At 29.6% G+C, this 26,119-nt stretch overlaps 1 protein-coding gene across 3 annotated transcripts in view; it reads right to left on the minus strand.

Annotated features, from left to right (window-relative positions):
* Arpc1 (Actin-related protein 2/3 complex, subunit 1A) overlaps positions 1–26,119 on the minus strand; it is a 67,140-nt gene that overhangs the window by 19,069 nt on the left and 21,952 nt on the right. For 2 of the 3 annotated variants that reach the window (XM_067265853.1, XM_067265855.1), the window contains exons 4-7: positions 22,887–22,992; positions 14,781–14,898; positions 12,269–12,328; positions 5,005–5,111 (exon numbers count right to left, since the gene is read on the minus strand). In XM_067265853.1, the coding sequence (XP_067121954.1) occupies positions 5,005–5,111; positions 12,269–12,328; positions 14,781–14,898; positions 22,887–22,992 (391 nt within the window). The remainder of the gene's footprint in view (positions 1–5,004; positions 5,112–12,268; positions 12,329–14,780; positions 14,899–22,886; positions 22,993–26,119) is intronic. The other variant, XM_067265854.1, reaches the window with a different exon arrangement.

Below are 26,119 nucleotides of genomic sequence, written 5' to 3' on the forward strand. Positions count from 1 at the left end.
TTATCTTTAATATATTTTGATCCTCACGCCAAATGTTAAATAGCAAGAAGGGAAAACTCACTGATTATTAATGCCATACTCAGTGAGTTTTTCTTCCTGCTAATATATTCTGAATATTGATTTTATATCTTTATACATTATGTTAGATTTTTCAACTGAGTCCCTTCATTTCGCTTTAATATATGATTCTCTATACTTTTATTTATTTATAAAAATAAAACAAACTACATGTAATTAAAATTGATATTTTTAAATTGAAAATAAATTTATAATAAAGTATTCAATGTAAAAAAATACTTGAAATTTAATTTTGATTACATAACTTAATTAACTTTTTTTTAATAATCTTGTTATTTTTTTAATACTTTTTACAAGAACCATTGAATTTGTATATGCATATAATTACTGTGTTACTTTGTGTTGCGATTCAAAATTTAAGTTACAATAAAAATTTAAAAAACAATTCATTCAGATAATATCATATATTCTCATCCAAACTTTACTGTAGAAAAATACAGTAGAACCTTGCTTAATGAACGCCCTAGTTAACAACCAAATCAGTTAAACTTTTATTTTGCAAAAATTTTGTCTTGGATAATGGACAAAATTCGGATACAAACGTAACAATTTTTTTGTGTCAAATTTCAGTTGCTGTTAGGTGTGCATGAGGTAAGAATTGCTTTTCTGAGTGTTTGTGCCAAACTTCTTTTTTAGTTTTGTGATTTATATATTTAACTTAATCAATGTGGCACCCAAGAAAGAGAAAAGTGATAGTGGCAATAGAAAATGTTTTAGTGTAGCATTAAAGAAAGAAATGAGAACAGCATTCATATTTCTGACATTGCTAAAGAATATAATGCGGCAAAATCGACTATCTCTACAACTATTAAAAACAAAGAAACATTTAAGACTGCCAAAGTGGCTAAAGGAGTGAATGTGATATCAAAACAAAGATCTAAAGTTCTAGATAAAGTTGCAAAACTGCTGCTAATGTGGATCAATGAAAAGCAACTTGCTGAAGACAGGGTTAGTGAAACTATAATTTGTGAAAAAGCTAAAAATTTACATAGTGACTTGTTGATCCAGACACCCAGTACAAATGCAGATGGACAGGACTCTAAAGCAAGCTGAGGGTGGTTTGATAGATTTCATTGACAAAGTGGCATTCACAGTGAAATAAGGCATGGGGAGGCTTCAAGTTCCAATGAAAAAGCAACAAAAGCATTTGTGGATGAATTTGAAGAGTTTGTAAAAAGTGAAGGATACGTCTTGAATCAAGTGTTTAATTGTGACGAGATTCGTCTTTTTTGGAAAAAATGCCTAGACAAACATACATAACTTAAGAAGAAAAAGCACTACCCAGACACAAGCCCATGAAGGACAGGCTCACCATTTTTATTTTGTGCTAATGCAAGTGGTGACCTCAAAATCAAGCCACTTTTAGTCTACAATGCTAAAAATCCTCATGCCTTTAAGAGCAATAATGTGATAAAGTCCAAACTGCCTGTACAATGGAAGGCAACTAGCAAGGCTTGGGTAACACAAACCTTATTCATGGATTAGCTCACAGAAATGTTTGCTCCAACTGTCAAAAATTATCTTCACAAATAGATCTTCCTCTTAGATGTCTTCTCTTAATGGATAATGCCCCAGCCCATCCACCAAGTTTGGAGGAAGACCTGGATAGTGAGAATGACTTCATCAAGGGCGAATTCCTTCCACCCAACACAACTCCGTTACTGAAACCAATGGATCAGCAAGTGATTTCCAATTTTAAAAAGTTGTACACCAAGGCACTGTTCACCAGGTGTTTCCAGGTTTTCACTTAACCTTTAGAGCTTTTTTGGAAGGTGCATTTTAACATCCTGCATTGTATCAACCATATTGACAAAGCCTGGAGTGAGGTCTCTCACTGCACTTTGCAATTGGCCTGGAGGAAACTTTGGCCAACTTGTGTCCCAGAGCAAAACTTTGAAGAATTTGAAGCAGAGCTCTCCTGATGTAGTACATGAAATTGTGTCCATTGGCAAGAATTTGGGATTAGAAGTAATGATGCAGACGTGGAGGAGTTGATGAAGGACCATCAAATTGAACTAACCACAGAAGAGCTGGTTGCCTTGCAGGAATAACAGGTGAAAGTCTTAGAAGAAGAGCATTCATCAGAGGAAGAAAGGTTAGAGGTGCTGAGATCAAGGAAATTTGCAGAAAATGGAATGATGTGCAGGAACTTATCAAGAAGCACCACCCTAACAAAGTTGTGGCTAATAGTGTCATTAATTTAATGAACAACAATGTAATATTGCATTTGAGAAAAATTTTGATTAAAAGAGTAAGACAAGCAACTTTAGACCACTTTTCTGTTCCTTATCAAAAGAGACCTCAACACGAAGAATCTCCTGATGCAGTGCTACCCAATATTTTTATGCAGGGGGATTCTCCTTCCAAGCATTAAGCTCCGTACAAAAGAAGGTATGTATAGTGCTATTTTATTAAATAAAGTTTACATATTGGTTGCTGCAATGTGTTGCAATACTACGTTTTCCTATACTTTCAACAAAGAAAATCCATTTTGCAAATAAAATTACAGAAATATCAGCAGCTAGAACAGATAAATTGTATTTGCATTAATTTCTATGGAAAAAAATTGCTTTGGTTAATGAATGGAGTTGTTAAATGGATTAAGTTCGTTAACCAAGGTTCCACAGTAGTCAAGAAAGCAAACAAATGTTTGTAGATATAGTAAGACACTGACTGCATATATGTCCTAGATTCTCTAAGCTTATAATTTAAAAACCACAAAAAAAATTCTGGGAAAATCTTAAGGGATGTTGGCTTTAACTGCTGGGAAAATATGGTTGGTGTAAGAAAAAAGCTTGTTACGGACTTAGGAACATTAATCTCATGTCTTGTGTACAAAAGGACTGCATTATGAGACATATGGTCCTTAAATTTAAAGTTCCCAGAAAATCCTATAAAAAGCTTTCAGAATTCCCCAGACTTCAAAAACATATTATACAATAAAAAAGAATTTATGACAAAATAATTACATAATACATATTGTAATTAATACTGTATATGTACAATACCTTGATTTTTTAGTGAATACAGGCACACTACAGTATGGCAATTAGGGATTGCAATTGCTGGATCCAGCGCACTCTTCGGCCTGCTGGATCCAGCGCTGCGGATCCGCAAATACTCAATTAACTTTCTAAATAATGGTGAAAAAGTCTACGTTGTCAGCGTTGTCGCTTTACTGCGTGCGCTATCGTTCGGCGGCGAGAGTGACATTGCCATTCAGTGCAGCATGTGCTACACCCCTCTACACCGCACCGCCTGCTCTTTTACTTCTGCTGATCTAATTGCCAGTTGACTTTCCGCTCTTGCTAAATAAAGTGCCTTCACACTAAATAAAATAAGTAACTCCTCTACTAGTCCTGGTGCGTAATTTTAATTTACAGTTGGTTGCAACGTCAATGAATCACGTGATCGAACGATTTATAATTGTTTGATGAACCTGAAATCAACTAGCATAGAGGCAGAAAGGGCCTTCTCCGCAGCAGGATATATATGCAATTCATTAAGAAGTAGGTTGGGAGACAACACCAATACCATTTGTTTCTTGAGATCCTACCTCCAGAAAAGTCAAAAAAATAACAGAAGTGATTGATTTAATTTTATTTAATCCTTTAAAATAATTTATTCAAGACAAGACTAATATTTTATAACTTCTACTCTAATTCTATTAAATAAGAGTTTTTAACTTTTCTTCTATAAGTGGTTAGTGGGCTAGGCTAGGCAATTTTATTGTGAAAATTAGTGAGAAACTGAGACTACCTAGTTAGTTAAATTGTTAATTAAATTAATGAGTATCAGTATCTTAGATATATGATGATATGAATGTATGTGATTCATGATTAGTGATAATAATAACTAACTACTAGACTACTACTAATTACTTACTCACTACTTTACTAACACAAATAATTAAATTAGTTATAAATAACTACAGACTGATATGTAGAGCCTATATAAGAAAACTGGTAAGACTAATAGCCACTTAGCCACTGATTATCCATTCTTACATTATTATAATATATTAATACAAATTAATTAGTAGAATTACCTTTGCTATTATTTTAACTTAAAGATTACATTATAATTATAATCTAACTAAACATTTAAAGTTAATTATCTCTATCTCAAGCGTTAAACCGAACCAAAGTTAAGTTTACTACCTAAATGTGTAAGAAGTTTTACTGATTTATAGTGACCAGTCTAAATAATAAAAGTTTCTTAAATATTTTAAAAAAATGTTTTATTTCTTTAAAAAAAAACATAAATTGCTGGATAGATAGATAGATAGATAGATAACATTTTATTGCACCAAAAATACATCTGCACTGGATCCAGCTGGAATGATGTTGACCCAGCAAAAATCCAGCTGGATTGAAAACACTGCTGGATTGCAATCCCTAATGGCAATACTGTAGTGTGCCTGTATTCACTAAATTATAGTCTTCATTGTATACTAAATAAAAAAAAACCATTTCATAAAAAAAAAAATTTAATAAAATTAAGTTTGGTTAGTTTGTACATTAAGGCTAAATATATAATTTATAAAAATTCAGTGATTTTATCAATTACTATCTTAATACACAAACAACTAAAATTGCTTAAAATTTTAAAAACTTAAGTATATCAATGTCTAAAATTAGAAACATTTTATTTTGATTTCATTTGATAAATAAAACAAAATAAATCGTGGATTTTTTACAACTGAGATTAAATGAATATTGATTTTGCTTCAACAAACTGTTTGATTTTTATTTAGTATTAAATTAGTATTAATATATGTTATCTAAATATTTTCAATCTTATCAAAACTTTGTCATCACTTCTAATAAATACTAATTAAAGAATAAAATAAAAAAAAATCTAAAAAAACAAATTGTATGTATGTTTTTACATTAATTTTAGCTTTAATTTTATATAAATCATTACCCCCACCATTGGAGAATTCTGCCATTAAGTTTCCTAGTGGCATCTTGGTTCCCCATGGTGTTGCCTCTGGCTTGCTATCTACTTCTTTAATATAGGCAGAAAATATCCTATAAAATTAAATAATTAGTTTTATTATACTATTTAAATTTGTCATTAAGATTTACAAAACATGTAATATAAATAGTCTAGAATCGATTAATTTTATGGAAGAAAACCTTTCAAACAGCCATAACTCCTAAACTGCACACATGCCGGGCTGTGATTGGCTCATGTATTTAAGTGACTCATACAACACGGATTCATATAACATGGAACGTATCTACCGTGTTATAGCGAGGGGGTCTACTGTAATTTGTAAAGTCAGAAAATGCAACAAGAAATTTTAAATGCTTTAGATACAGTGCATTTTTGCTAATCTGAGCTATGTTGCTAACTCCAAACTAAATTTGTTCTTTTTAAAAAAAAACTATTTGTACCAAGTTAAAATTTAAACAATATTGAACTGTGTTTAATTACAATAAATTAATACAAATAAAATAAGTGTGTATTAAATAGAATAATAGAAATTTCTTGAAAAAATATTAAATTTGTTTTATTTAATTTTTATTTAATTTTTTTCTTGTTTTATTTAATTTTTTTCTCTTTTATTTAATCATTGAATTAATTAATGAGAAAACTAGCACTACTTTTTAACCATTAAGAAATTAATATCAATTCAGAAACAATTTTTATTGTGTATGGCTTTTCAAACACTGGGAAACTTGTCACCAAGAGAAAGTTTTAAAATTTGGAAAATATATTTCACATTTGCTTAAGTTTCTTATTACAATGAAAATCTGTAATTGCAAGCTGCATAAAGAAGCTATGTGGGTCATCACTAACATAAATCAAGTATTCTGTATAAATCTAGAAATGAAAGTCAGTAAATGAATGACAAATTAAACCAAAGTACAGTGCGTGATCGGTTAACAAACAGTTCGGACTGCAAATTGGACAATGAACACTTTTGTGAAAGATTTTTATGTTGTCCGAACATGTTCAGATAACGAACACCTCACAGAACAACACAAGAAGCAACATCACGTTAAGATTTTTAAAACTATATTTTACTGGCATCTATGAATGGTTTATGAAATGAGACTTTGACAGTTGTATACATAACCTTTTTTTGCACTAGTTGATTTCTGTTCTCTGAATTTAGTAAGTGCTTTTCTAAACTTTTTATTTAAAAAATCTGATATTATTATGGGACCTAAAAAGAGCAGTGTCAAGAACTGCATTCACTATAGAAACTATGCAAGAGATAATAGCCAAGGTAGAGTGGGCAGAAGATATCTGATGTTGCTAGGCAGTATTGCTTCAACAGCTCTACAGAAGGCACAATCTTAGCTAAGAAAGATATAATCAGAGAGACTCAAAAAAGATAAAGGAGTAAAGAAAATCACATCTGAAAAACAAAGATGTGCCATCCATTAAAAAAATGGAAAGATTGTTTTTAGTTTGATATTACATATAAATAAACATAGTAAGAAATTATATAATTTCTTACTATTTATTTTTTTGGGTATCCAGAATGAATTAAATCAAATTCCCATAAAAATATATAATAATTGGTTAATGAACAATTCAGGTAGTGAACATTGTCTTTGAACGAATTATGCTCGTTAACTGATCACCCACTGTAGATTTAAAAAGTAAGAGATATTTCAATTTAATTAGCAATGCCTTACCGTCCTTATTTGTAAATTTTATTTTTTACTGTCTACTTGGACAATGATTATTAGTAGGACGTTAACTGGTGTTTAATATTTGATACAAAACTGATCTAACTGTCAGTTTTGTATCAATTATTATTATTAAACCCCAGTTAACGTCCTACTAATAATCATTCCAAGTAGACAGTAAAAAATAATATTTCAATTTATATGTATTTATGTAACCTATCATCTTTATAAATCTATGTTCATCAACAATTTCATTTGTAAAGTCTTCCACTGAATTTTCTACTTAGATTCAATTAAATCCAATTTTCTTACTTTTATTCATAACCAAACGATTGCCTTAAATAATTGGGCTATAACTCTGCTAATTTAATAATAAACACTAAGTAATTTGCTACTAGAAGTAGACGTTACTGGCAAGGGCATTGCACAACAAGCAGAGGTTGAGGGTTTGAGCCCCACCCTGGGTCAGTTTTCTTCTTCCAGATGGTTCTACATTATTTAATAAATTATTAAAAATTATAATTATTAATTAAGATAAGAGATGGCACCTAACGTCTACCTCTAGTAGCAAATTACATAGTATTAATCATTAAATTAGTGAAGTTATAGCTGAATTATTTAAGGCAATCATTTGGTTATGTTTCTATATACATATCAGGCTTCACAATGTTTTATATACTTACTTTAATTCATTATTCTATTTCCATATTTACAAATTAATAAATCTTTGAAACAACATATGTGATGCATAAATGAAACAAGAGCAAATACTACATTTTAGTTACTGTAATATGACTTTTGAAATAGTGAAATAATAATAATAAACACTCAATAGTAGAACTCAAAATTTTACCATAAAACATTTATTTACACTTGTTATTAACTCTTTAAGCACAAAGTCAGCCTAAATCAGCTTAATCCATATTTAATCCATAGGCAAAGTCAGCCGAAAGAAAAGTTGTTTTACTGGTTTCGTTTTGTCTACTCTCTTCCCACTAGGTTGAGTTCTTTTTTGTTTAAGGGGGGCATTCAATGTTAGTTGGTCATGCTTATAAAATCTTTTTTTTGTATATTGATTTTTAATATAGGATTAATTATTATTATTTTGTTAAATGAGATGTTATTTACACTGTTTTTTGACTTTTTTATCGTTATAATTTTTTAATATTATAGATATTAATCTGATTTATTATTATGTTGGGTTAAGTGAGATATGCTTGGTTAACAGTGGTGTTTTTTATTTTTTAAATTGAATGAATGTAGTGTGGTAGTGAGTGTTTACATAATTTAGTGTTTTTCCTACTTCCTTCGACGTGTTGATTTTTGGTATTCGTGGTCTTTGTGTGGGATCTGTACCTGTATATTTAGTGAGTGTTTCCTGAAATATAAGTGAGAGCGTATTAACTAAATCCATGTCTATGTTATCAGTGATGGATGAGGTAGTATCATTAGTGGTAATTGTTGTGTGTGTGTTATTATCAATGCTTGTTGCTGGATTATCCTGACAGGTTACATGATCTTCATTAATGTTAGATGTTTCTGTCTGTTGATGTATTTGATCAGCAACCTGTTGTTTGATAAGTTCAAGTGTTGTTTGTGGAATAAGGTTGTTGTGTATAATTGTTCTTTTTTGATCAACAACCCTTTGTTCGGTGACAGTGAGATGAGGATACTATTGTGTGAATCTATAGTGTAGTTGTTGTCTGTATGCTGTCATGTTTGTTTCGAGTTTTGTGATCATGTAGTAAGTACGGATGATAAACTCGTTCATTTCTACTGTCCATTTCATCCGTTGGCGTGGTTTTTCCCTTATTATTATTATTATGTTGGGTTAAGTGAGATATACTCGGTTAACACCGGTGGCTGTGTACTATGCCGGACCAAAGTCAAGGCATAGTAACCAAAACAGAAATTAAAGAAGTGTATCAGTGTGTGTGTCTGTATTCAGGAATTTTCTCACAATATGACATGTATTCAATATAGTGGCCTTCTGTAGTGTGATGTATGTGTTTCTATTCAATTGTAATGTGCCCAGGCTTTTGTGTAGTGTGTGTGGTATGACACCTGTAGAAGAGAGAACAACAGGTACAATAAGCACCTTATCCATCCTCCACAGATGCCTTATTTCCTGAGCGAGTTCTGTGTACTTGCTAATTTTTTCAGTGCATGCGTTTTGTATATTGTGAGTGTTTGGAATGGATATGTCTATAATGTATGTGATTTTATTCTGTTTGTCAATGAGTGTGATGTCTGGTCTGTTGTGGTAAATTGTTTTATCTGTGATTATGGCTCTGTCGTAGTACATTTTGTGCGTGTTGTTTTCCAATACTGTCTGTGGAATGTATTTGTAGTATGGTTTGTGGATGTCTACTAATTTGTGTTTCTTTGCAAGCTCTTGGTGTATTATATTTGCTACTTTATTATTATTATTATTATTATTATTATTATTAATCATTATAATGTAAATTACTTTTTTATATCCTTAATTATGTTTTATTTGTGTTCACATATATTTTAATATTTTGTATGCTATTTTTAAATGATTTATGAAATGTTTTATTGAAACAATATCGGTTTTTTATGACAGGAATTTTTAATTTTTAAAAATATCATCATCTTATAAAAATTTATTATTAAATAATCGAAAAAGTAAATTTTTAATAATAAAAATTACTTTTTAATTGTGTTGTAATTATCTTGTATAAACTTTAGTTATTTTTAAGTTTGTTTGTATTTTAAAATACAGCATCGATTATCCGACCCCCAATTAACCGACTTATCGGTTAACTGACCGCGTTCTAGTCGGCAAATTCAAATGTCCGCTAGTGATGTGGCACTACAATATTTGGTTATGTCTTGGCTACTTTAATATTATTTTTGTTAAATTTTTGCATGTTTTAGCTGGCAGCACTGGCTTGACCATGAAAGGGAGGCTAGTATTTAAACCAGGCCTAATACACTATACTAATAATGTATTTTTTCATACTTTTCGGTTATCCGGCCAACCCCAGCCCCCAATTAAGTCAAATAATCGATGCTCTACTGTAATTATATTTATAGATCCAATTACATAAAAGTTTATTATATGTAAAATATAACATAAATATTTATTCTAAAACATCAATACAGAAAATATAGAATATAATTTCCATTGTTGGAGTCATATTTTCCTCATGATATGGTCTAAAACAGCTTGGACATAAGCAAACGTTACAAAATGAGCATTCAAACATACTTTCTACATATATGTTTGATGCTGGTTTTTCTATTATGATATCAGCACTGCGTGCAAGTTCTTTTTCTTCTATTTTTTCTTTTTATGCAGACTTGCATTTGTCACATTAATTGGAGCTGAAATATTGCTTGTTCTACCTCATTTTTTTCTACTAGTAAAATTTTTTGAAAGTTTATCTATAAGTTTCAATCTAAATTGAATTGGTATTAAAAACTGTTTATTTGACAAATTATTATTTAAAACTTAACTGTTTTGTATGGCAATATCGAGATAAAACCAAATAAGTAAAGAAAATCTGTCAAATGGTGAATCACCATTTGACAGATTTTCTTGATATTGAATAATATTTTCGATTTCAATCTGCTTAGTCCACACCTCCCATTCCCATATTTTTATTATAATTTGAAAATATGATTGGACATTGTACTACATTTACTGTTGCTCCTGTTCATCTTTTGGTGTTCACTACCATCATTTTTTTGTTAGTTGATGCAATGTTAATTTTTTTGTCATGCCAAGTCAAACATAGTAAATTTCTTTTTTCAACACACTGCTGAGCAATGATATAGTTTTTGCTAATTTTCAAAGTTTTTAGACCAAGTGGTAGATACTTTTTATTTACTAGTATTGTGCCACATGCATAATGTTTAATTTTTGCAAATCAAATAACAGTGATTATGCTGATAAAAAAAAAATCAGCCCCAAAATACAAGTGATAATATTAGTTATGCAAAACTTTTGTCAAATGCATATCATCATCCTATGTGAGTTCCTTTTCACTTCTCAGAGATTTTATCATTTTTTTCCATAACATATGTCAAAATTGTACACGTAACCATTATTTGAATTGCATAGCATCCACATTTTTTAGGCCAGCTTTAGCTGGTTTTAGAGGCATATATTAAACAATTCCAACACAACCTTTATACTTTAGTAATACCTCATCAATCGATAAATCATGGAAAGGAATCAGACATACTTGGCAGTTTTTTTTTAACATCAACATGAATGGTTCTACTTTGTGCAGTAAATAATAATTAGTATTGTTCTGACTAAATTCCTCCTCTCTATTCAATAAATGTAAATACTTTATTATCCGACAGAAATGATCACGTGTCATTTCTGAGTCCAGGATGACTGGACCAATACATATACATAATAGGTAATTTATTTATCCCCATTAGAAATATAATTGAAATGAATGCCCATATTTCAGCTATACTTGCTATAGGTATCCACAATTTATCAGAGTATCCTATAATTCGGGAAATGTATTTTGCATATTTGTTTTTATTTTCCTTTAAAATTTCTAACATTTCATCAGTGATGAATAACTTTAAATACAAAGAACACGGTGATCCTGGAGAAAGATCATGATTCGGACTAGAATTATCTTGAAATTTATGTATAACAAACTTGGAATTATCTACCTTTGTTGTCCAAGACAGTCTGATGACATTGACCGATGATTAATTTGATTTCAATTGCGAATCTGGATCATCTCCGTCAGACATACTTGATTCCATTATATCTTCATCTCCATTCTCAAATAATAAATCACTGTCACTATCATTAACATCACCAATTTCCTCATCACTATCACTCTCATATATAATTTCCTCATTAACTTCATCATTTTCATATATTCGACAATTCATGTTGGAATTAATATGAAATATATAATATAACAATAATAAAACATAAAAGCATAGAGAATCACCACACAACAGAATATCCAGCTCACTCAGAAACAAAGACCTACAGCTAAACATAATACCTGATAATCTCTAAAGGCAATAAAATCATAAATAAATTCCTGACAGAGTAAATAAACTGGTATAGTTTGCTATTTCTAAACGACAAATTACTAAAAAATAATTTATTTCAAATATAAAGCAAATAATAAGCATTTCTCATTATATACAAAAGCTACTACAATTAAAATCATGATAATTTAAAAATAACTTGACAAAAATAGCAACAAATATCTTCGCTAATGGCATACTCCCCCAAAATGTATTTGAACTGTTCCACAACTGGGGAGAAACTGAACCATATGTCACCACTAAAGTACATCCTGACGGTAAAAACTAATCAGTCTACAAATACATAGTAAACATAAAAATTTTACTTGCTTAAAGAGTTAAGACAAAAGGATTTCTTTATATTGCAAATTAAAAAATGTTTTATCATGTAGTAAATTTTTGTTATTGTTATTGAAATGATAAACATTATAATCAGATAATATATATATATATATAAGATTCATAATATTATTATTATTATTATTATTAATAATATTTACCTTGTTTTGAAATCTGTTGATCCACTAGCAAGAAGAACATTATTTGGATGCCAGTCAATACTACAAAATATAAGAGGTTTGTCAGGGAAAATTTTTTAATGTAATTCTAATTAGAAATCATAACTTAAAAAAACTGAACAAAGAACTTAAAGACAAAATACAAAATATAAAATTTAATAAATTTATTATTCCATATAAAATTAAATTTGATTTTATATGAGAATAAACAAAAAATAAAAGTAAATTGTTTTTATGATGTCAAAAATATGCTTTTTTTAGGTCAAAAGTGTGAAAAGTTTTGAATTATTTTTCAATAAAGTCACTTTGTTCTTTTAAATTTTTCTTACATCAAAGGCTCCCTAATATCATCTAAAAAAATGTATTTTTGGTTTATATCACAAGCCATTTCTTTGTATTACATTGGATATTTTTAGAATTTAGAAATCTACTAACAATAATGGTACATTCATCTGTTTCCTTGAATGGTGTATTGACTTGGTTAATAGTGTTTATTGTTGTTGAATTTCTTGAATGATCAATAACTGAACTTATTTTATCATTCCCAAACTTTCCCAATAATTTGTAAATTTCTCACAAAGCAAGCTGTTCATTAGCAGTACAACTAGGAATTGTCAAAGACCAAATAAATAAATGAACATGTTTCAACTTGTCTAATAATCCAATAGACACAATGCTTTGAAATCATTTTCTGACTATGATACTTTTACAAATGAATTTCCTTTATTTTTTGATTTATCTGTGTGTGTTTTTAGCAAATGATTTGGAGTATTCTGAATACAGAAGCAACAAAGTATTTAACTTATGGAAACTGCAGACTCATATTACGTTCAGAAGAAAAATAAGAATATTTACACAAGATGATTTTGTCTATTAAGGTTGACAGAGTTATCTGATGATTAATTTCTATACTTACGTAAAAAATGTAATATAATTTCAAGTAATAAAATGTCTAACTGATGTTATCATTTGTAATGTGTATTTGTAATAAAAATTGTAAGATGAAAAATTACTTTTTGACTTAGTTTTTATTATCCTTTTATTCAATATCAAGAACATTCATGAATTAATGATTCAGCAAAGTATCATTACTATGAAAAACTCTTTCAATATTATAATTTAAGTACAAATTCACTTAAGCAATACAATTTTGATGAAAATATTTACGTTTATTCTAAACTTCATGTGTTACAAAACTTCTAGAATATTTTTTAATGCTTTTTGCCTTGTGGGAACTAAGAAAGCTTCTTTTAGCAAGTCCATTATGGGGGCGACCAGGTGATGAGGGAGGCCTGACATATCTGGATGAACCGCCCCCAAAAAATTCCTGAGGATTTTCTGACCCATCTGAATTTGATCCCGGGTCCCCTGGAGCAGTAGGGTGCCAACTTGACCACTCAGCCATCCAGCCATCATTATATTGTAGAAATTAGTAACTAATTGCATATGATATCTTTAGATATCAAAATTATTACTGTATCAACAATATTATAATAATTATCATCATAATCAAATCTCCACATATTATATAACTCAATCTTTAAGCTTATTTGTAATAAGAAAAATAAAAATTTTGAAATTAAAAAATTAACTAACTTTTAATTATTCATTAAGTGAAATTGATAAAAGATTCATTTTCATAAACATATTACAAATCTATTTAATGTCAAAACATCCAAATCTGATATTGTGATATTTCAGGTTATGCAGAAGACATTTCCATAAATAATTTGCACCAAAACTCGTCATTATGACACTTTTGGCACTTCAAGCAATAAATGTTTTATTTGTTAGAGTCACTTACACTATACAGAAAGACTCCAGTAATTCAGGGGATACTGCTCAATGTGGTCCCATTCTGAAGATGTAAATCCTGAAGTTGTTGAACAGTGTGATCAACAACTGACCATAACTGATCCTTTTTGATGCTTCTCATATGCGACAGCACTTGAAAGATGGTATCACACTGTCATTTGACAGTGAGATACCATTTTTCAAGGCTGCCAAATTTGCAATGTGTCCTTGATAAACTACACTTCTTATGTGCCATACAAATGCTTTTCATTGTTTACAGTGTCAAAACACTGTAAATAATGAACCACAAAAGTACCTTAGTAGTGAGTTTTGGTACTAAATTTTTTTATAGAAATGTCTTCCATTTGATCTGGAATGTCACCATTCCAAATCTGATTGTATCTGGCTTGCTAAATCTCTCTCTAGATAGTACTGGATAGGGATATTTTAATAGTGATCGCTCAGTAAAAATCATCTGATAACTATTTTGTTAAAAACACAAATACCAATTTAGCATATTATTAAAGAACACATTTCTCTGAAAGAAAATTAACTCAATAGAAAAATTTTCCTCCTGTATATTTTTGTTTGATACTTTTTACACAAATATTAACAACTATTTTCAAATTTATAAAATTTAAATTGTTTTTGATGTAAGAGTATATTTTCTTCTTCAAATATTAATTAAATTTGATCATACCTGGTTACTGTTGATCGAATTGGCTTTTTAATATGCTTGCTGAGCCACCAATCATTTTCTTCTTCAAAATAACATATAGAAATAAGACGAGCACCACTACCAACTGCAAATTTGTTTTCTACATTAAATATACAAAAAATTAAACATTAATGACCATGAGAAATAATAGACAATATATATGATACTAAAAAAAAAAACTTATTTAAAAATGTTATCAAAATATCAATGGCCACTTAAAAAAACTGTTTATTTCATCTTTTAGTAAGCATCTGAAAATTTTGTTAGAGCTTAATCATAAATGTTAACAATACTCATTACTAAGAACAATCAAAAGCATTAAAAGCATTTTTGGTTAACAACCTGTGAAAGATCTCATGAAACATATTTGCTGGTATAGAGATACCTTTAGAACACATTTTAGTAGTTGGAACAAGCATCAAAAAAAATTTGGGTAATATGAAAGCATTAAAAAGCAATAAAACATTTAAGGTATTCAACAGTATATTTATAAGTCAAATGGCATTCTAAAGCATTTCTATACTGAATCTAGTGTGAAACTCAAACAAATGTGGTGCAATAAACAACAGGAAAAAATCATTTATAAAAAATGAATAATTATACTATATATTTTACATACATTTTACAAGACAAAAAGAGAATTTAATAATTGTTTGATGACAAGATTAAACTGTAAGCAGGTGGAGTCACTGATAGATTTAGTTTTTGTGATTCATAGTACTTATGACTGATTAGAGATTGAAAAATCAGATAAAGATGATGCTGAACATAAGTATTTCTGCAAAAATTCCATTGCATAAATTTTCAAATGAAGAGTCAGGATGTTCATACTGCAGTTATTGTCTTCAAATGCCTTCTCATGAGGAAAAAAAAAAATCTACTGTTTGATGACATGTTTCTTTGGCAAAGCATATGAAACAAAAGACAGCATGACTAAAAAATACTTTTCTCCATGAAGCAGTTAAAATTACTACTAATGCTATTGCTTTACTATACTTTTCAATTAATGTTTGATTAAAAAAGTATCATTTTCCAAGTATTTAGAAAATCCGTTTATTCTTGCTTGAAGAAAAGCATTTTAAGCATTATTTGGATGTTAATAAAGCATTTTTTTAATATATTAAAAGCATTTTGTAAACATCCTTACTCATTACTTTAAATAAAATTAATAAAATTAAATAATTTTATATTTGATTAATTTTTAACATGATGTGTGTTACATGACAATCCTGTTTCTATCAATACAAATAAGTTTTTGATGAGATTGATCAGTATTGATGAAAAATGGAAAAAAACACAATCCCACAAACCGATTAAAAAAATTCAAATAGTTTTTTAAAAATTATTTCAAATATGAATCAATTATCTTATAAAATTACAACATTAAATGGTTAATGATTAGAAAACTAATACTTTGCTGATGTGAGATTCTGGAGTTAATTGTACAATTAATTATAACGTGGGAAAAATACATTTTTCTCCATCTGGTATTTCCGTCTTCCTCGGGTCAGATAAACAAGAGACGATTGGATATCCTGGCAAAATCAACAATTTCTTCCTTCTTTCGGGAAAGTTTCTTGAATAAATCTGAACACCTAATTGTTGACATGTGGGAATCTCGACATTTAAACATGTCCACAGTAATGTGTGTCGCATAACCGACCGAAAACATCAAAAATTCACACGAATTGTCAATTTCTTATGGGTCTAGCTAGCCCATCTTTGACACTTCGAGAAAATACTATCATAACAATGTAAGTCACCTGATTAATTTCCCACAGTCAGTATGGATAAAAAGGGGCACACCTGATCTTCAGGGCAATTGTCAACAAAGAGACCATCTCCTCACCTCACTTACCTACCAATTGATCATCGTCCTACAGCCCTGCATAGTCACAGCCATCTTAATCTACCGGAACCACTAAGAGAAGTATAGTGTTTAACCAATCTATGTAAGCTCTCTCTCTCTCAGTTGACTTAGATATAAGCTAGAGTTAATATATAACCAATATAAGTTAGTCCAATAGATATAGTACCGGATGAAACAATGCTTATGTCTGTATGTAATCTAGTGTATTTGTTTATTGTATACTTTAATTTAGCTCATTAAATTGTTATTATTTATTAAATGGATCTCGTGTGGACTTACTCAAAGCCAAACCACCCTATCAACTTTCCCATGATGCTCCCCACTCGATGTTAGAATCAGCCTCCTATTTTCCTCTAACCCTTTTTAGCCATCCAGTGACAATTGAGCAGGCCTAACTGGTCCAACACCACTCTTTGGTGATAAGAGACCAACCCCCTGCAAGGCAGCTTCTCACACTAATTTCAAATCAAATAACTTAAATGACACTTTTGAGTTTTTCTTCAAACAAGTATATTTCAAAGAATAGCTTTTCATATCTTTGACCATTTATAACTAATTTTATACAACAGTCGTCAAAAATTCAAAAATTGAATATACTAAATTATAAATCTTTATATAAATTTAAACAACTGCTTTCCATAAAACTGTACAATAAATCATTATTGTTTATGAACAAACATGCCCTTCATTATTATTGTGTAACTTTTAATTATTATATCCAACCTAAAACAATGGGGAGTTGATGTATTCATCCGAGGTGTTAGCGACTTTTTTGTTAGAGATTAACAGTGTCGTTTTGGTGTTTTTGAGACTACAGAGATACAGATCATAGTTCAGCTGAAAGATTGGAAAGTTATTAACAGATTAAGTTTGAGTTTAATTATGTGTCTGTTAATTATAGCAGGGATTGAGACCAACCCCGGTCCTCTACCCTGATCTCCTCAGGAGTCAACTGTACAGAAATGCAGAAAAGGAGCATGGAAGACCATGCAAAGAGATCTTCCAAGATTTGGAGAAGGATAACCTGTTAATGGACTTACTGTATGAGAAATATGGTCAAACTGCAGAGGTTTCTTCTAAAGCTAGACCAGGGACTGAAAGAAATTTGAGTATTCATGATTATTTCGAGTCAGTGCAGGAAGTAGAAGTACAAGAAACAGAAGATTCTCAATACACTTTAAAAGCAGTGTATGAACTGATCCAGAAGAAGTTTATGCAGTTGAATACTGATTTGTAAATGATTAAGGCCAATGTCAACTCACTGACAGAAGAAAAAGAACTCAAAAGTGACTTAAACAAAGTTTTTCAAAATATAGAAAAACTATCAAGTTACTAGTAGTAGTAAGTTACTGAAAGGTATGTTAGAATTCCAAATTGATAGTTTGAGAAATGAGAAAACAAAGGATAACACTTATAATTATGAATTTTCCATTTACATCAACTGACTATTCCAGGAAGATTAATCATTTTATTAATACTGAATTGGAATTGGTCAATTGTTCAGTAGATAGTTTGGTTAGATTGTCTAAATAGTGATGTAAACCCAATTGTGAAAATTATCCTAAGCTCTGTATACAAGAGAAATTTGATTTTGCAAGAATTTTGAAGAATGAAACCTAAATTAACAAGTAAAGACATAGGGAAAGTAGTTTTTATAACTGATCTGTGTAAAAGATCGAGGATAAGGAGAAAAAGATTACTTCCTGTGATTATCCAGGAAAAATCTAAAGGTAACAAAATAGTAGTGAGAGATGATTACTATATAAAAGTAAGATATTATTCACTTATGATATAAATCTGGAGGAAGTTATACAGTTAGAACATTTTTATGAGTAGTTTGACAGAGGACATATGAAGTTTTGTGATGGGTGAAGGAGAGATTAAGAATAAATTGGAAGATGAAAGCAAGAATATGGGAAAGGAAAACCACGTTTGTAAATTAAACTTGATCTCCTCATCTGCACTTGAACGAAAAACTTGAGGAGAAGTCAGCAATTTTAAGTATAAGTTTTTGGAACATCAGGGTCTGTATGGAAAAATTTACAACGATTCCTTAATACAATATTTAAAATTGCATGCTGTTATCAGGTTCACTGAGATGTGGATAACTGATATAAACAAAGTAGGAAAAGAATCTCTAGAAGACAAATATTGAGTCCTAAACAGTAATGTCCAAAGGATACAGAGGTTTGGCTGTCCATCTGGAGGCCTATTATTGTTAATTCAAAGGTCCTTAGGAGATTTAGTGCAATCTTATTTTACCTCAAATTATAGTTTTGCCCCGGTGGCACTGAATCAGTCTTCGAACAATTTGGGGGGAGTTGAGAGTAGGAGTTGCATTGATCTATCTATCCCCGTTGGCAGATAGCTCAAAGTACTATGATGAAGTTCAAACAGCTATTGACCAATGGATTAACTATTCAAATTTGTGGATTGTAGGAGAGGATTTTAACGCTCGCATAGGAGACAAACTGGACACAATTTATAGAGGTAAGAGACTTGATATCAATAATAGAAGAGAATCTGAAGACAAACTGGTAAACTCAAGTGGAAGAATCTTCTGAATTTTGTACAGAAAAACAATTTTTTCATACTGAATGGCAGGGTGGTTGGGAACATCCCAGCCAAATACACATTTATAGCCCAGACTGGTAAGTCTGTTATAGATTATATTATCTGTTCTGAAGAGATGTTAAGTCTATTACTAAGGTGTCAGTACTTTATATAGATGAATCTGATCACTATCCAGTTCAGTTGAAGGTATTGGAAAGTACGTTTGGAATAAATACTACGCAGAAAGCAATACAAGTTCAAGAGGACTCGAGATTACCAATGAGTAGAAGATTTAATAAATTGAAACTCTTAGAGGAAATCCCTAATAAGACTGAGGAGATATTACTTTAAGAAAGGAACACAATTCAATTGATAATTATAAATATCTAATTTCTATCATTGAAGCTTATCGGTTTAAGTGTTGGCCAGGCAATAAGCCATTGAGATATAAACAAATTTGGTTCGACAACAAGTGTTGTTATTATAAAATAAGAAAACAAAGGAGCTTATTTCAGTTTAGAAAAACCAATCTTGAATCTGCTTGGAAGAAGTATTTAGAGAATAAGAGAATGTATATAAATTACATGAAATCAAAAAAGAAAAATATTTTTTGGAAATTAGTAACAAACTGACAGAGTTAAAAGAGTCAAAAACATTCTGGGGTATTATAAATAGGTTTTGTTGACCCTTTGGGTTAACTAGTGTTTCAGGCCGTGTGCCGTATAATAGTTGGCATCACCATTTTGAGAGATTCTCAGCTGTCTATCACAGTAAATTCAGCCTAAATTATACGATGGGTATCTGTCTCATAGAAAAACCCAGTGATGATGTTTTTTGTGTTCAAAATTTACAGCAATGCATTAAAAAACTTAAGGAAAAAACAGCAGCTGGTAGCAATGATATCCCTAACTATATAGTTAAAAATCTACCCACTGTTATAATTAGCTACATAGCTAGACAATATAATGAATTTTACAAGAGGGGTGTAGTCCCAGACGATTGGAATAAGGTGATATTTTACATGTTGTATAAGAAAGGTGATGGAATGGACCCAGGCAATTATCGGCCTATTGTGCTATTGTCTACTTTTTGAAAACTTTTTACTTCAGTTTTACTATCCAAGTTTAATTCATGGATTGACAACAATAATTATAGGAACACCACTCAGTTTGCATTTATAAAGAATGGAGGCACACAACTGGCACTTTTCATATTAATGGCTATCATCCAAATTCAGCTCCACAGAAAGAGATATAAGATATTCGCACTGTTTCTGGATATCGAGAAAGCATACGATGTGGTAAGCATTAGACTTGCAAAATAAAATGCATCAATATCGGGCTGAGACTCAAATGATGGAAATTATAGACTCATTATTCAGTCATTATGATGTGATTATTAAACAAGACAGCAAAAGCAGTGGCCACCTTTTAAGGTGGATCGGGGTTTGCTACAAGGAGATCCTTGGTTTCCCATCTTTTTAATTTTTACACTTTTGATATAAACTATTGTTTTGATAGAGACGATGATGGGTTTATAGTGATGATTATATTGTACACACAATCTCCTATGCTGACAATATTGTGATAATTGCTCCTACTGCAACTGCATTATGTAGAAAAATTCAGGAACTAATGACATATTTTATGAAGTTAAAATTAAAAATTAGCCCTAATAAATTGTTTATAATGACTTTTAGAAATGGGGCTAGACTTCCCAGGAAGAATATGTCTTTTTATATTAATGGGGAAGAGCTAAAGATGGTGAATGAAATTAAGTTTTTGGGGATTATTTTAACTCCTACTCTATCCTTTGATAAACAAGTTAGTATGTCTATGGTTAAAGCAAACAAGCTAATTAACAATGCAGTGAAGTTGTTTTCAATGATTAAACTAAAAAATATTCAAGTTCATTTTAAGCTGTTTAACTATTATAGTAAACACAGTGAGTTATGCATCTCCAATCTGGTTTCTCTCTAAATACCAGAAACTGGAAGTAATTCAGAATAGATTTATATGTAAAATATTTTCATTGGGGTTTAATGTGCCTGGTAGTGCACTTATGTTGGAGCTGAGTAGATTTAAATTAAGTGCAATGTTTATAAAAAGATGTATTAAATTTCTTATGATGTTGAGGGGCAGTGGGTGGCTTTCATCCATTCTACTGAGACAATTATATCATAAATCATTGTTAAATGGGCCGAATATAAATTGGATGAGTCAACTGACTAAAGTGTTTAATAGTTTTGGGTTTTCCATTTGGCTGTTTATAGATGCGCCGGAGATAAGTGAAGAATTAAGTACTCAATTAATTTGAAATGTATTGGAAAGTTCATTATCTCACAATATTGAAGATATTCATATACATAAATCACCATATTGGTACAGCATGATATTGGAATATCCTTACATTAATAACTATATATTGACAAACTTACCATTTAACATTAAAAAATTCTTTATTCAACTTAGACTTAACAAAGATGTTATACTGATTAATAATAAATTGTGTGTGTAATCTAATAATGTCTGCCCGAGATGTAACGGTAATTTTTCAAATTTCACTTGATTTGTAGTTGTGGAAAGGCTAAAGGATTAAGACAGAGGTATGGTCTTCATTTTTTAAGTGACTACACTTTGAAAAAAATCAATGTTTAATTTTTTTCATTCAACCAAGATAATTATATAATTTATATATTTTTTCTATGTTAATAAATTTGTTGTGACCAGTCAAGAGGCATTAACCACTTGACCTAATATATTGAAGCTTGAACTCATAGAAGATTTGCTTCTATGGCTAGCATAGATGATTTGCTTCAATGAATAGAAATGGCTATAATAATAATAATAATTTATAAGATAATTCGGTACTAAAGTTAGGCATTAGGCACCATCTCTTGCTAAATTTAATAATTATAATTTTTTAATTAAATAATTTAGAACTAACTGGAAGAAAAGAATTGTCTCCGGAAGCGGGATTTGAACCCGCAACTCCTGCTTACCATGCAGATGCATTGCCAATTACACTACCAATTATTAAATTAAAAAATTATAATTATTAAATTTAGCAAAAGATGGCACCTTATGCCTAACTCTAGTACCAAATTATCTTATAAATTATTATTATTATAGCCATTTCTAGCCCAATAATTCGGCTTTGATTGATGTATTGCTTTAATGTATATCAGGTTAGCTGATGAAGTTTGTTTATAAAAAAAACCCCAATATAAAAGACAAAAATTATGACAACAGTCACTGACTAAAAATCAAAATCATTATCTATTATTCAAAATAAATATCAATGAATTTAAACTTTTTAAACTAAACCTTGCACCAATAAGTAACATGATATAGATCACTAATATATTAGTTCATCTGATATTCCTGATTCTTGATAACTAATCTGTAAGACAGCTTTAAAAATGAAATTTTCTACATAAAAATATTGTAACATGAAAACTATCCTGACAAATCAACAAGGAAAATAGTTTCCTAAAATGGATCTATTAATAAATTGTATTGCTTTTACATAAAATTTGTTAAATTTACTGCATTACCAACATTTTCCTTAAAACAAAGTAGGATTTTTCTTTGATTATTAACACAATACTGTATTAATAATTAATAAATATATGTTAATTTTTTGTTTTTAAGACAAATTCTTACCTTTTGGAGACCATCTAACACATGTGGCAGCACGATTAATGCGTAGAAGTACTAACATTGGCTTCCATTTGCCACTCACCTGAGTCCAAACATAAGCATTTCGATCCTTAAAGGAAAAAAAAACACGCACTATATTATTTTGTAAAAATTATAATTCTATAATAGCTCCTTATTTTTAAAAAAGAGTTATATTAAATTAAAATTTATATAATTCATTAATTTAGGATAATGCTGTATAAGATTTGAATATTGCCAAAATTGCTATATTATTTTTATAATAAAAAATATAAACAATAATTTTAGTGATATTCATTAATTAATTATATTTAGCATTAAGTTTCTAAAACTGCATAGTTATTGATAATTTCCATATCTGTTTCTAAAAAATTACAAGCTGGATTTGAGAAGACAAAATGGAATATTTCAGATATTGAACATTTTTGTAATTAACATTTCTATCATCAAAAATTTTGAAAATTTTCTAAGTAGTTTTCATGTCAGCAATAAATCATACATGAAAACAATAATAAACAAACATAGCCAATCTAATTTGTTAATGCAATGTATAATACTATTTAAGCAAGACCATGCTTAAAATCACGTACTCTGTGTAACGATAAATTTCAATTAGGAATGATTTTCATTTATGCAAATCAGCACCAAGAAACAGGCATATGATATATTTAGAATGATTTCAATAATATATACTCATAGAAGAAATATTACTACTTAGTAATGAAACAATTTGAATTGGTATCAGAATCAAGAAAAATTTATCATAATTTCCAATACTTAAAATGATTTTTTTTAAATATTTAATAACACAATTTTTTGTTTCAGGTAATAATTAAAATTGTTTAAATTATAATCATTAACAAGTAATTAGTGTTTCCAGTTTTGGCATTTTTTTAAGGTTTTATTTGGCACATGAAAAAATTTTTCAATTATATTTGGCAAAAACTAAACTCTCCATTAATATACTGTCAGCAATAACAACGATTAGAATACAGTTCTGCCCAAACTTCTGTCAAAATTTTATTATTGAAATGCTTTTTACTATGCTTGGCTTATTTGTTTCTCTGTATATTTTGATGTTGCATCTACATTGAAAATTCAATCCACTGGTTGATTACACAGATGTAATTGCTGTTGAGTTCCAAATAAAGTTAAATTTTTAAAATAAACCTGTTTGGTATACTGTTAAGTCTCTGATATCTAATGATGTAAGGAGTCAATTCTAACCAGTTATATTTTGTTTGGAGATTATTTTTAGTTTGTTTTCTGATTTATTTTGGAACATTTTATTTCATTATGGATAGACTACTACACCTCACCTGGATAATATTCTAAATTCTAAACTCACATTACTATAATGACTGCTGGCAGCAACCTATTACATCATTGAAACCAGAAGTGACATCTTGGGAGGGACTTCCATAGGAAGTTAAAAGAATGATCTCCCCACCCCAAATTTTCACCAAAGAAGAACAATGGAAAATTATAAAAGATTAAATATAAGGGTGATGACACGACTTAAAAAAAAATTACTAGAATTAAATGAACGTTAGCCATTTGAGTATGTAAATAGGATCAAGTGGGCATAATCACGTAACGTCACTACAATCACACTATACGAAAGAGATAAAGCTCGAGATCAAATGAAGCAATTCTAAAGATCTAGAGAGGTTAAAGCAAGGCTTTCAAGTTTCCTTGATGACATAGAAGTTTCTTGGTGACAGTTAGGTGAATTTAATTTGTAAGATATATCTGTGACTTTGTAATAGATTTCAATTTCATATTTTTACTTGTCAATTTTGTGGAGATAATTCTAAGATAGTTATAATTTAATTTTTAAGTCCCTAAGTGTCAGGAAAGTTCTTGTATATATTTGTTTTTTGAATTTGATAAAATATCTTTTTATTATATTTCAAATTTTTGCTAACTTTATTTCCTTCTTGTACATATTTGGGTCTAGAATAATAAACAGATTTTTTCATTATCTCACACAGTAATTATTTCAGGTTCTTTTTGACTTGTTAATAATTTTGTTTTTATTTATTGCTTGCATAAAGTCCAGGCCTGGTACTCTTAAACAGTCATTTATGTAATGCACCCTTAAGAAACTATCCAAACTCTCAAAAAGAATTTATAAGGCATTACAATGTAATAATTCAAATTTTAGCATTTCAGAGTAAAAAATGGCAATATAATAAATTTTACATCATTTGGCACATTTATGCAAGCTGTTAGACATGTTTGAATGAAAACAACCTGGCAACATGTAAGTAACTACTTGGTTAGTACTATTGTGCTGCCAGCTTAGACTATATTGTTATTGAAAATACATCAGGATGTCTCATTTCTTTCAACTTTACAGGAGAGTGATTTAAAGGTTTTTCTTATTTTCTTCATAAATAAGAAACTATTGAGTATAAAGCACTGCTGTTTTCGTTTACAGTTCTTGGTAAATACTATAAAAACATAAGTTTATCGCTGGCTTCATTATCATCATTATTTTGAGATACGCCTTTATGTTTTAGTAATAATAAAAAAACTCTCTGCTGATTTAATGAGATGCCTTTTAGAATTAAGACATTGATTTTAATATTAAAATTTGGCTTAGTTCAAAATAACTAAATCAACTGATTGCTATTAAAATAAAATGTTTTGTATGCAATAAAAACAAAATGGAGAGAGACATTATTGTACTGAAGCATTTTTAATGTCAAACTTAAAATCAACAATAAACACAAAAATATAATGTGTCCCAAAAATATAGAAAATCTATATGTTTTTATTTATTTTAAACATTAAGTATTTCTTAACAATGCACATGGTTATTGTTTATTTATAGCATAATACAATGTTATATAGTTGTTTTTACAATATTTGACAGTTACATAAAGTGTTAAACACAAAATACGTATTTTGTGATGTCTCAAAAATATAGATAAGTTTAAACTTTGAGCAATACTTCATAACATAAATTGATGAAAATTGTTTTAATATGAAATAGAACTGCCATTACGCTTAATAGCCTCAAAAATGAAATTAGACACCGATTTAATTGAATTTTGTAAGATTTCTGGATCCATTTAAAACCAGCACTCAATGATTTCTTGTTTAAGCCCTGAAACCATCATAAATGCCTGTTATTAGCATAAAGTTTTCAAGCAAAAATGCCCCACAAGTTCTCAATAGTATTAATGTCTGGGCTTCTTGCCGACCACTTT

The sequence above is a fragment of the Centruroides vittatus genome, unplaced genomic scaffold (genome assembly GCF_030686945.1).
Source record: "Centruroides vittatus isolate TY-2023 unplaced genomic scaffold, ASM3068694v2 contig_250, whole genome shotgun sequence".
Classification (NCBI taxonomy): Eukaryota; Metazoa; Arthropoda; class Arachnida; order Scorpiones; family Buthidae; genus Centruroides; species Centruroides vittatus.